At 36.6% G+C, this 13,257-nt stretch overlaps 1 protein-coding gene across 3 annotated transcripts in view; it reads right to left on the reverse strand.

Moving 5' to 3' along the window:
- Positions 1–13,257, reverse strand: part of LOC129457799 (UPF0547 protein C16orf87) — a 132,273-nt gene that overhangs the window by 103,926 nt on the left and 15,090 nt on the right. The window contains exon 3 of one of the 3 annotated variants that reach the window (XM_055233304.2): positions 6,386–6,568. The exons of 1 other annotated variant lie outside the window; for it this stretch is intronic. In XM_055233304.2, coding sequence (XP_055089279.1) covers positions 6,386–6,568 — 183 coding nt within the window. Of the gene's footprint in view, positions 1–816; positions 926–6,385; positions 6,569–13,257 lie in introns of those variants that run through there. One more of the 3 variants, XM_063611894.1, reaches the window with a different exon arrangement.

Raw genomic sequence — 13,257 nt, forward strand, 5'->3', positions numbered from 1 at the left:
TCTAAGTTCACAGAAAATTTGAAAAAGAAAATAAAAATCATAATCTCATGAATCAGCAAAAATCACAATTAACATCTTGGTATATATTCTTCAAAGTTACTTTTTCAGGATCCCCTGATTCTATTTTTGTTTATTTTGTTTTGACATTCTAATCAAAGTTAAATGCATATAATTTACAATCAAATCATTTTTATAAAACTTGTTAAAAAAAACAGAAGTCCTTTGCCCCATGCACATTTCCCATTCTCCAAATGCAACTACTTTTTTTGTGACTACTTTTTTTTTTCAGTTGTTCCTTTTTGCTTTTACAAAAACAAATCTCTAAGTAACATTTGTACAAGATGCTACTTCAGGGTTTTAGGCATTACTGATTCACTTTCCACCATGGAAAATAAGGGTTACACTGTTTTGCATCTCTTGCCCCAATAAACACTCTGCCCATCCCTCATCTTCTCACTATAATTAAATCACAACTTCAGTAACATCGATTTTCAGTGATTACATTATTATGCCTATGGTAAGTGATTTCACTTTTCCTTTACGTTGTTTTCCCTGAAGTGATTCTCTTTTCACTTGCTTAGTTTTCATTTCTAACTCAACCCAAAGTCTTTCCTAGTTGTATAAATCATTTTTCAGGATGTTTATACGTATCAGGTATTTTATCATTTTTATCTTCTTGAAGAAATCTCTCCAAGTCTTCCAACCTGCTCCAGTATGAAATGGTTGCTCTCTAGGCCTACTGCAAAATTATCATCTTGTGCTCTTTCATCAGCATCATGCTGGAGACTCTCATCTAGAGTCGGATGGACCCACCTTTGTCTTGAATCCAAAGATCCTTTCTTGGTTTATTTCTTCATTTTTGGTAGCAGGTAACTTGCAAGGGCTTCCTGAGAAAGGGAGTATTGGTAGCAAATTTTTTGAGACCCTGAATGTCAGAAAATATCTTTAGTCTACCTTCACATTAATTCATGGTTTGATTGAGTATAGACTTGTAAGTTTCCGCTTAGAACTGTGAAGGCAGTAAATTGTCTTCTGACTACTGGTGCCATTGTTGAGAAAACCCAATACCTTTTTTTATAGTTATTTTTAAAATCAATGATAAATTTACATATAGTGAAATACACAGATCTTTTATGTGTTCAACTGGAGGAGTTCTGACAAACATATACAAACATGTAACCCATGTCACAATCAACATATAACAAATTTCCTCCAGAAATTCATCATGCTTCTTTCCAGCCAATCCCTCTCTACACCTACAAGCAACCACTGTTCTGATTTCTATTACCACAGAATCATTCTGTCTGTTCCTAAACTTCATATAAATGGCATCATATACAGTATGTACTCTTTTGTGTCTAACTTATTTCGCTCAACATGTTTTTGAAATTCATTGATGCTATTCATATATCAGTAGTTTGTTCTTTGCTGGGCAATATTCCATTGTATTAGTTCCAATATCATTTTGCTTTTCTTTTTTCTGAAAACCTGAAAAATTTTCTTTAACCAAAGAGATATGAGATATGATGACAAACTCTGGTATAATTTCTCTTTTTAACCATCCATTAGACTGGGAATTTGTAGGCCCTTTTAACAAAGAAACTCAATGTCCCTCAGGTTGGAAAAATTTTCTTGAATAAATAATTGTCATTGTTAAAGTCGTTGATGACTTCCTTCTCCTCCATCTTCCATGTTCCTTATCTGAAACTTTAATTATTTACAGATGTCAGACCTCACACTGGTCCTCTAAATTTCTTATGGTTTCCATTCCGTTTTTTCCATCTCTTTTCAATTGCTATACTTTCTGGACCTTTCTTCAATTTTATCTTTAAGCCTTTTATTAAAGTTGTTCATTTCTGTGTATACTCTATGTTTTGGGGTTTTTTGGAATACTTTAAAGTTCATTTTCCAACTGGCTTTTTGACCTCTGCAATTTCCTTTTAAATATCATCTTGTTCGTTTTCCAATTACAATTACTTCTTTTGCTAAAGATATTAATAATAGTTTATAGTTTTTCTTCTCCCTGCAAAAATTGCTTTTTTCCAAGTTATTTTTTTCTCTCCTGTTGATTTGGTCTTAGCCTTTCATACTATAATAGATGCTTTCTTCCAGATATCTGGGTAATTCTTGGCAATATGCTCATATTTAGGAGAGTGACCAAAGAAGCTGATTAGAAACGTACACACACGTGGAGCCTGACTGTAGTCATCAGATTATGATGATCCAATTAGGCCACTTCTCTGTAAATCTCTAATGAGAGTATCTTTATTTGGGGCCTTTTCTCTTGGGTCCTTCGGATTCTCTAGAGAAGATATGTTCAATCTTTTTTTACCTGGACGCTAATAAGCCAAACTCAAGAACTCAGTATTTACTATGTCCAATTTTCACCTAGGCTTCCTGATCTTAACATGGTATCCTGGCCGTCAACAGACACCTGGTGTTCCTGAGACCAAAGACTGTATTATTTATCTTTTTCAAAGGATAAACTTGGGGGATAACAGGGTAAACAGTCCTAGTGGGCTATTCATAAAAAGACTTGCAAACAATCTTCTCATTTTTAGCCTCAATTTCACTTCTACTTCCAGACGTAACTAATACACAAATTCCTGACTTTTAGGTAACTGTGTAATAAAAATCAGTTTCTTTCTTAGATTTCCCCAAAGGAGTTTAGAGCTAGATGTGTTTCTTCAATCCACAATCTTCAGCTTGAAGTCTACATTCTCTTTTTTTTTTTTGAGACGGAGTCTCGCTCTGTCGCCAGGCTAGAGTGCAGTGACGCGATCTCAGCTCACTGCAACCTCCGCCTCCTGGGCTCAACTGATTCTCCCGCCTCAGCCTCCCAAGTAGCTGGGACTACAGGCGTGCATCACCATGCCCGGCTAATTTTTTTTTTTGTATTTTTAGTAGAGACGGGGTTTCACCATGTTGGCCAGGATGGTCTTGATCTCTTGACCTCGTGATCTGCCTGCCTCGGCCTCCCAAAGTGCTGGGATTACAGGCGTGAGCCACCACGCCTGACCCATTCATTCTTAAGTTCATTAATATGATGTTCAGAATTACCTAACATATTTTAATCAGTCAAAATGTCACTTCTGTATTATAATATTCAGAATACCCTTATATATAAAACGAAGACTTACATTAGACTAACCAAAAATTGTTGTTCAATGATTTGTTTTTATGACTTTATAAAGATATATTATCATGATGATATCTAACAAGCTTTCCTTTTCCCTCTTCCTTCTTACTCTGTTTCAAAATAGGAAAGTCATTTTTTCCCCCTTTGGATCTCTCATCTGACTAGATAGAAAAGTCCATTTTTAAGTTAGGTTTTTTAGACACATTGTCAGGTTTTCCTTAATTTATGTGTTAAAATAAAGTTAAAACTTGCTTCAAAATTTTCAAATGCTCTAAGAGCAAGGAATCAATAAAAACCAACTAAATAGCTATTTAGCACTAAGAAGCATATCCAAGAAATCTATTCTAAAACACAGACATTTCAAAAGTTCATGTTAGGTTGGTACAAAAGTAAAACCGCAATTACTTCTGCACCAACCTAATAGTTCTTGTCCACATTATATTTAAGAGTACAATGGTGGCCGGGCGCAGTGGCTCACGTTTGTAATCCCAGCACTTTGGGAGGCTGAGGCAGGCGGATCACGAGGTCAGGAGATCGAGACCACGGTGAAACCCCGTCTCTACTAAAAATACAAAAAATTAGCTGGGCGTGGTGGCGGGTGCCTGTAGTCCCAGCTACTCGGAGAGGCTGAGGCAGGAGAATGGCGTGAACCCGGGAGGCGGAGCTTGCAGTGAACCGAGATTGCACCACTGCACTCCAGCCCGGGCGACAGAGCAAGACACTGTCTCAAAAAAAAAAAAAAAAGAGTACAATGGTTTACAACAAAGACTGGCAAACTAGGCCGAGTGCAGTGGCTCATGCATGCCTGCAATCCCAGCACTTTGGAAGGCCAAGCTGAAAGGATCCCTTGAGCCCAGGAGTTTGAGACCAGCCTGAGCAACATAGTGAGACCTCATTTATACTAAAAGTGAAAAAAGTAGCCTGGCATGGTGGCGTGCACCTCTAGTCCCAGCTACTTGGAAGGCTGAGGCAGGAGGATCACTTGAGCCCAGGAGTTTGAGGCTGAAGTAAGCCATGATCACTCCACTGCACTCCAGCCTGGGTAACAGAGTAAGACCCTATCTCAGAAGGGAAAAAAAAAAAAAAAAAAAAAGCAAGGAAAGAAAAAGAAAGAAAGAGATTGGCAAACTATAGTTCAAGTACCAAATGTGGCCCACCACCCGCTTTATAAAGTATTACTGGAACACAGGCATGCCCATTCATTTATGCATGGTTTATGGCTGCTTTCCAGCTAAAATGGCAGAGCTGAGTAGTTGTGACAGAGATAGTATGGCCCACAAAGCCTAAAACATTTACTATCTGGCTCTTTACAGAGAAAGTGTAATGACTTCACGGTCTACATAAGATTCCAGTTTGTGCTACAAAAATTAATTTAAGCAATTCCTGCAATTTGTATCAAAAACAAATAAATTAAAAGCATATCTTACTCTAGAAATAGCTTTCTTAAAATTTTTCTGTAATAAACAGAAAATGCCTAAAAAATATTTACAGCCAAATAAATGCTTCTTTTTTCAAGTAATCATGAAATAAAAGCTGAAATCCTGCATATATACAGTTCTACCACAAGTATATAGACTTCATTTCCCCAGCTAAAGACTGTCATTATCTGCTTTCTCATCTTCTCTCACCCACCACCAGAAGCATTCTCTTCTTTCAGCTGCATTCCCTCTACTTCAACTGAAAAGAATGTTGTTTTCTGAGCCAGGCAGTATTTCGCTCTTTTCCTTTTCCTCTGTTGACTTTTCTTTACCTAGTTTCCCTTCTAAAATAGTCCTCGGCATAGGTTTTCTGCACCCTATTGTTAAAGAAACATTCAAATTGAACAAATAACTCAAACCCTCTGGAAGAGCATAATAGAAAGAGAAAAGCAGTAAAATTACCCAAGGAATATGGAGTACCTTAGTACAGCCTTCCTAGAATACAGTCGAAAATGATATAAACCTTACTCCTTTAGCCATACCATACTAAGACCCCTTTAACTTTGATAAAAGCTAGGAATAGCTACACTGGTGAAGCTGTTTTCTAGCAATAGTAGCTTTATTCAAATAAAAGCACACAAAGCAGAAAGAAATAGCGAACTGGTAGAATGTTCTTATTGTCTAAAATAAGTGAAATTTACATTTATACAAAAACCACTTGAATATCTAAGATAGAATATCTGAAAAGCAAAGCATAACTCACAAATAGTGTAAGAAAATGCATTTCAGTGAAGATGAAATCATTTTGACAGAGGTTTTTAAAGAACAATAAAGAGCAACTATCCCTTTTTTAAATTAACTACTGGCTTGAAAGTCTCAATTTTAAAAAGATATTTGTGGACCTATAGAGGTTCATTATACTATTTTCTCTACTCTTGCATATGCTGAAATTTTCCGTAAGTTTTTAAAAAGATGCATAAATCAAAGAAAAAGAGAAACTGAAGTTTTAATATCTAAAAACAAGTTATTGGTAGATATTCGTGAGAAGAAAGAAGAAGACCTGTAAGGAGAAAAAGAAATACTCTGGACCAAGAAGAATTCATCTACGTAAAAGCTGCCTCAGAGTAGGAAGCACACAAATCTCCCAATGAGCAATTAAAAACTCCACCAAGAACACTTTCAATAGTAAAATTTTAAAACTCACAGTATAACAGTTTGAAGTAGTCTTAACAGAACTCAGACATGTCTTTAAAAGAAAAAAAAAAAAAGGTCCCAACACTTTGGGAGGCTGAGGAGGGCAGATTGCTTGAGCCCAGAAGTTCAAGACTAGCCTGGGCAACATGGTGAAACCCTCCTCTACAAAACATTAGCTAGGCATGATGGTGCACACCTGTAGTCCCAGCTACTCAGGAGGCTGAGGGGAGAATCACCGGAGCCCTGGAGGTTGAGGCTGCAGTGAGCCATGACCGCGCCACTGCACTCCAGCCTGGGTGACAGAGCAAGACTCTGTCTCAAAAAAAAAAAAAAAGTACAATCATTTTAACAGGCTTCTTCAGGATGTCATATACAAATTATCTTTGAACTCTATTATCATCAGTTTATAGCAAGGTAAATTTTACCTAACTAAGCCTTTAGGTATCCAATAAGAATTAAATTCCTGTGATTAAAAAAATAATAAGCATCTACCACAGAGGAAATGCTTTCAAACTAAAATATGAGTTGTGATTTTAAGTCCAGGAGCTCAATGCCTCCACTTTCTTCACTACTACCTAATTAAGATCCCAGATCAATTTAATACTTGAAAAAAAACTGCTTGATTTGTTCATACCTCTTTCTTCCTCATGTTTTTTGGCAGATGCACTTTTAGGTCTTCCTCTTCCTCGTCTGATATGATCTGAATGGCTGTTACTTCGAGACCTCTTTCTGTTTTCTAAATCTTTATTTACTGTAGAATTTATCTTCTCTCTCCTAACTCTCTCTGTTCGCCTCCTCTTGGCCTCATGCTTGTTTTCTGTATGGATGAATAAAAGTGATATATTTTAGGGCTTAGCAAGAACTGTTTGCCCAAGTTCTCATTGTCTTCCTTTTTCTTTCTAAATAGCACTAGAGTATGCTTCCTGGCATATTTCATAGAACTACAACCGTAACATATATGTCTCCCCCACACCCACATAAGAAAAAAAGAAATTCAGTAGAATTCAGATCACAATAACACATGAAGTAGGAGGAATCTTGGAAGAGAAAACAAGTTTCTTCATTTGGCAGCTTAAATTTCAGCCTCTACAAGTTCACACAATTCCATAGCAACCTTTCTGCCTTTTTCTTCCTGTTTCCAAGCTAAAAATAGTGAAATATTAAGAAAGGAAAAAAAAATGCATACCTTTTTGCCCTCTATCTGAATTAAAGATTAAAATATGTGAAATATGCAAAAGCAAAACTGATCTTAGAGATAATGTATTAACGTTACAATAAAAATCAAACAGAAAGCATCCATAACAAATATAAAAACCCTAGGCAAGTGAGTAGTTTTCACTTTAGCCACAGATAAGGTAATTTCTGATATAAGAGCATGTTGTTCCATAAATGGAATAGCAATAGGGAAACTTTACTAAATATGGTGATTTAATTAGTGCAAGAAGCCACCCCTCCCACTCCAAACAAATCAAAATGTTGGATAAGACAAACAATAAACTTAAAGAAAAAAACAAAACAAAAACAAAAAATATGATACCTTGCTTTAACACATACCTGCACTCAAAAACAAGAAAGAGAATTCTCCAAATGCCAAAAATCACAGTGGTAAAGGGGCAAAACAAACAGAAAAATTCATATCCAAAGAACTAAAGGGAACAATGTGAAAGACTATAAAACAAGTATGCTTAATAGACTGCTGTAAAAAAAATTAAAAGTAAAATAGTAATATTATCTCCAAATACCATATCCTTGGAGAATTAATCTGGTTTCAAATTAGACATATACCAGATAATACAAGAACATTTAATTATCCCAGATTGCAAGAAAAGTTATCAAAGACAAGCAGGGTGTTGTTAAGACTTGGGCTAACATGAAGAGGCTCCCACTATTATAGTATAATTTGAGCATCAATAAAAATAATAACTGTAATAGATTGAAATATATCAAGCATATGAGTACATTAACATTAAAAACAAAAACTACTTGGCCACCATATGAAGATACTAAAGAACCAACTCATTACTTTGAAAACTTAAATAAAGGGCAAGAACAAAGCATTTCTTCTGCTTTTTCTATTTAAACTGTGCTACTCACAGGGTAACCAAAGAGCAGATGAAAAGGTTTCTCATATTAAAGCTAATAAATGAAGAAGGAATGACAGAATCAGAGTATCAACACTTTTCAACCTGCAATGAACTAAAGGTTCTAAGCACTAAACATCAGCAGGTACTAACATCACTAAAAGAGAGAGAAGCAGGCCAGGTGCCGTGGCTCTTACCCGTAATCCTAGCATTTTGGGTAGCCAAGTCGGGTGGATCGCCTGAGGTCAGGAGATCAAGACCAGCCTGACCAACATGGCGAAACCCCATCTCTACTAAAAATACAAAATCAGCTGGGTGTGGTGGCACGTGTCTATAATCCCAGCTACTTGGGAGGCTGAGACAGGAGAATTGTTAGAACCTAGGAGGCAGAGGTTGCGGTGAGCTGAGATAGCGCCATTGTACTCCAGCATGAGCAACAAAAATGAACTCCATCTCAAAAAAAAAAAAAAAGAGAGAGAAGCAGACTTTAAGCACCCCTGGATAGAGGTACACATCATTACCTATTAAGTAGTCTTGTAAAAAAAAAAAAAAAAAAAAAAATTCCAATCTCTCCAGCCCTTAGATCTAACTTACAACTAATAGGAAAAAGAGAAGTTATTCAAGGAATATGTTAAGTGACACCATGGGGATACAAACAGCACATACAAATGGACAGGTGATGCCATTTCTTCAACATCTAACTTGCAAGGAGAAAGAGAAAATAATAGATAATAAGAGGGTTAAAAAAGATATAATCTAGCCAAGATCAGTAGCTCATGCCTGTAATCCAAAAGCACTTTAGGCATTTGGGAGGCCGAGGCAAGAGGACTGCTTGAGGCTTGGAGTTTGAGACCAGCCTGGGCCACATAGCAAGACCCTGTCTCAGCCTGGGTGACAAAGTGACACCCTGTTCTTAAACAAATGACAGGGTGTGGTGGCTCATGCCTGTAATCCCAGCACCTTGGGAGGCCGAAGGGGGCAGATCACCTGAGGTCAGGAGTTCGAGACCAGCCTAGCCAACATGATGAAACCCCGTCTCCACTAAAAATACACAAATTAGCCAGGCATGGTGGTGTGCGCCTGTAGTCCCAGCTACTCAGGAGGCCAAGACATGAGAATTGCTTGAATCCACGAGGAGGAGGCTGCAGTGAGCTGACATCACGCCACTGCGCTCCAGCCTGGGTGACAGAGCGAGACTCTGTCTCAAAAAATAAATAAATAAATAAATAAGATAGCACCCATATGCAATTTGTGGACCTTATTTAAAATGTTTTTAAAATTCTAAGACAAGTTATGAGAAAAGTGAAAATGTGAACACAAGTTGGATATTTAATAATAAGGAATTATCATTAATTTTTTATGTTATAATGGCATTGTGCTTACATTTTTAAATTTTCATCTTTTGGAAACATAATGAAATATTTATAACTGAAATTATATGGGATTTGCTTCAAAATGATGCAAGGGAAGAGGTAGACAGGATTGTGGATGGGGCAGGGTTGGTCATTTTCTACTTTTGCGTATGCCTAGAATTTCTCAAAAAAATAAAGGTTAAGAGAACTAGTGATAGATGAAGCTTTAAATAGTATGCCTATTAAAGTCTAACACTGAATTTAGGTTTGTTCCCCCAGCTACCCAGTCATCTCTGCAAACTTCTTCACAGCCAAACTTCTCAAAAGAGGTGCCTGTACTTTCTGCCTTCAGTTTCTTATCTCCCATTCACTCATCAAATCCAGTATAGTTGCTAACCCAATGAAACTGACTGTCAAAAACAACAAAAACCTGTTACCAAATCTTAATAGACACCTCACTTATCATCTTACACCATCTCTCAAAAATTCAACAAAGATGACTACTACTTTCCCTGAAATTATTTTGCCTGATTCTCAGGCTCCCCTAATTTCTTCAGCTCATCAGCCACTCCTCCTAATCGCCTTTGCTGTGTGCCCTTCCCCCAGGTGCTTTCCCAATCTAATGTCAAGGCCCCAGGATTCTGTCCGGAGCCCTCTTCTCTTACTTAGACTTTGCCTAGATCATCTCGTAAACTCACAGCATTAAACACTATTGTTATGATGGCTCCAAAGTTTTCACCTCCTGCTCTGACTTCTTCCCTAAACTCTAGACTGCCTACCTGACAACTTCACCTGAATGTCTCAAAGGCATTTCAAATTGTATCAAAAAGTAACTCTTGATTCTCCCTCTCCCAAATCTGTTACTCCTCTTACTTCCATCATATAGTAAATAGCATCACCTGGTTGTACAAGTCAAATAACTTGTAGTCGTTTGTGACTCATCTTGCTTCCTGTACCATTGCAAAGGTCCACAGATACTTCTTGCAAAATACACCCATAATCTCTTCATTTCTCTCCACCTCCATGGGCAACATCCCAGCCAAACCTATTCTCTACATACCAGCCAATATTATCTTAAAAAAAAACAAAAACAAAAATCAAACTGCATAGCTTCCCTTCTAAAGCCTTTCATAAGCTTTTTTCCATATTTAAACTAAAAATTCCTTACCAAAGACAAGTCCCCAACAGATCTGGCATTTGCCTTTCTCCAGTCTCATGATGCTCATGCTCACCACTTTGTTCACTACACTCCAGACATGCCTTTCTTTTAATAAAACGAGCTCCTTCCTCCGCTGAGTCTATGTATACGCTAATCCTTCTGCCTAGAGCTCTCTTCCCATGGCTCTTCATAAGATAAGCCTTTTTTTTCCTTCAGATATCCATATACAGGTCATTTGCTCTGATTCTCCCAGCCCAAATTACTTCCTGTAATCTACTACAGCTATAATCTGTTATTTATTTACTTATATGCTCAATACGTCTCCTCCATCAAAATATAGGCTTTATGAAAGTTGGGAATCCTTTGCCTACCTTATTTGCAGAACCCAGAATATTACTTACACAGACTGTTGAATAAATAAAATCGGATAGGACACAATTTACCTCACCACCTTCTCAAAATCCCATTGAATGAGAAGAAACATGGGAAAAGGGAAAGGAGAAAAAGGAAAATATATCTGTGGTGCTGGAAACAAGAGAAAGGTACTATTAATGACCCAAAATTACAGAATTTCAGCAAACTGGCAACCTAATGGTTCTGATAAGAAACAAGAATAAAATAAACTACAATCCAAAAATAGGAGTAAGTGATAGCTGCTACAGAACGGAGAGCTGTTCCTCCCAAAGGAGGATTCTCAAGGATAATCCCAGGGCAGGACAAAAAGTACAATAAGGGAGAGCAGGCCACCCAGGTGATCATCAAAATAACTAGACACTATTGCAGTATGGTTGGGCCTATGTATACAGAGCAACTGACATAAGAAAGCTCTCAGGAACAGAGCAATGTGCAAGAGAACTTCAAACCTCCATAACATGGGAAAAAGCCAGCTCCTCACAGGAATGAAACACTGTAAGAGATTTCACATTCCACCCTAGAATGAAGCCTGCCTTATTTTGGCAATAAGGGAATTCACCAGTTTACTGCCTGCTCACCTCCTGCCACTAAACTCCCAATTATACGCAGAAGAGACCTTTTGTCAAAACAGACATTTAAAACAGTGTAGGATATTCATTAAACTTATCTACACTGATAAACCAAGTCCTTCATTTGTATCACACCAACAGTCAATTAAACATTACTAGCTATAAGAAGAAAACAAAAGTCGAGAGAAGAGCCAAAATAAAACAGGAAGAACAAAGATAGTTCAACAAACAAGCAAACAAAAAATTAAAACATTCTAATGCACACCTTGAGAGATCTGAAAGGAGATTATCATTAAGAATAAGATTATTTTTGCAGAAACAGAAAAACCCATCCTAAAATTCACATGGAATCCCAAGGATTTCCAAGTAGCCAAAACAATCTTGAAAAAATTCAAAGTTAGAGGTCCCACACTTCTTGATTTCAAAACTTACTACAAAGCTATAATAATCAAAACAGTATGGTACTGACATAAAGACAAATATACAGACCAAAGGAATAAAAATAAACCTCAGACATAAACACACACATACAGTCAAAGGATTTTCAATAAGAGTCTGAGACAATTCAAGGTAAAGTACAGTATCTTCCACAAGTTGTAACAGGAAAACTGGGTATCTACACAATGTAGCATAATTCACACTAGCCAAAAAATGAAGTTAGACCTTTATCTTACTCCATACACAAAAATTAACTCAAAATGGATCAAATATCTAAATATAACCACTAAAACCATAAAACTGTTTAAAAAATCATGGAAAAGCTTCATGACACTGGATTTTGGCAATAATTTCTTGGATATGATACCAAAAGCGAAAGCAAAAGCAACGAAAGAAAAAAAAAAGACAAAATGGACTCCATCAAAATTAAACTTGTGTATCAAAGGACACTATCAACAGAATGAAAAGGCAATACATGGAATGGGAGAAAATATATGCAAATTATTGTAAGAGATTAATATTCAGAATAATATAAATAATTTACAAGTCAACAACAACAAAAAAATCCCCAATTCAAGAATGGGCAAAGGACTTGAATAGGTATTTCTCCAAAGAAGATATATAAATGGCCACTAAGCACATGCAAAGATGTTCACTATCACATCAATAAGAAAATGCAAATCAAAACCACAGCAAGATACCACTTCATACTCTTCAGATTATTATAAAAAGCAAAGCAAAACAAAACCAAAAAATAAGTGTTGGTGAGGATGTAGAGAAACTGGAACATTTGTACACCGCTGGTAGAAATGTAAAATGGAGCTGCTATGGAAAACAGTAAATTCAGTCTTCAAAAAATTAAAATAGAATCAACATATGATCCAGCAATTCCTCTGGGCATAGACCCAAAAGAAATGAAAGCAGAGATCAGGACAGCTATTTGTATACCATGCAGCATTATTCACAATAGCAAAAAGGTTAAAGCAACCCAAGTGTCCACTGATGAATACATAAACAAAATATGGCATATACATACAATGGAATATTATTTAACCTTAAAAAGGAAATTGTCATGCATGTTACAACATGAATGAAACCTTGAGGACACTGTGTTAAGTAAAATAAGCCAGACCCAAAAGTACAAATATTGTATGATTCCATTTGTATAAGATGCCTAGAGCAGTGAAATTCACAGACAGAGAAAGCAGAATGGTGGTTGCCTGGGGCATGGGGGGAAGGAAGTGGCAGTCATTGTTTAATGGGTACAGGGTTTCAGTTTGGAAAACCAAGTTCTGGAATTGGATAGTAGTGATGGTTAAGAATACAATAGGAATGCACTTAATGCCACTAAACTATACATTTATAAATGGTTAAAATAGCATATTTTGTTATATTTTACCACAATAAAAGTATTTTCAAAATTCTATGAAAAAGAATAAATTAGAAAACAACATACCCTGCTAAAGTTTAGGTGCTAATAAGCTAAATTTGAC

The sequence above is a fragment of the Symphalangus syndactylus genome, chromosome 11 (genome assembly GCF_028878055.3).
Source record: "Symphalangus syndactylus isolate Jambi chromosome 11, NHGRI_mSymSyn1-v2.1_pri, whole genome shotgun sequence".
Lineage (NCBI taxonomy): Eukaryota > Metazoa > Chordata > Mammalia > Primates > Hylobatidae > Symphalangus > Symphalangus syndactylus.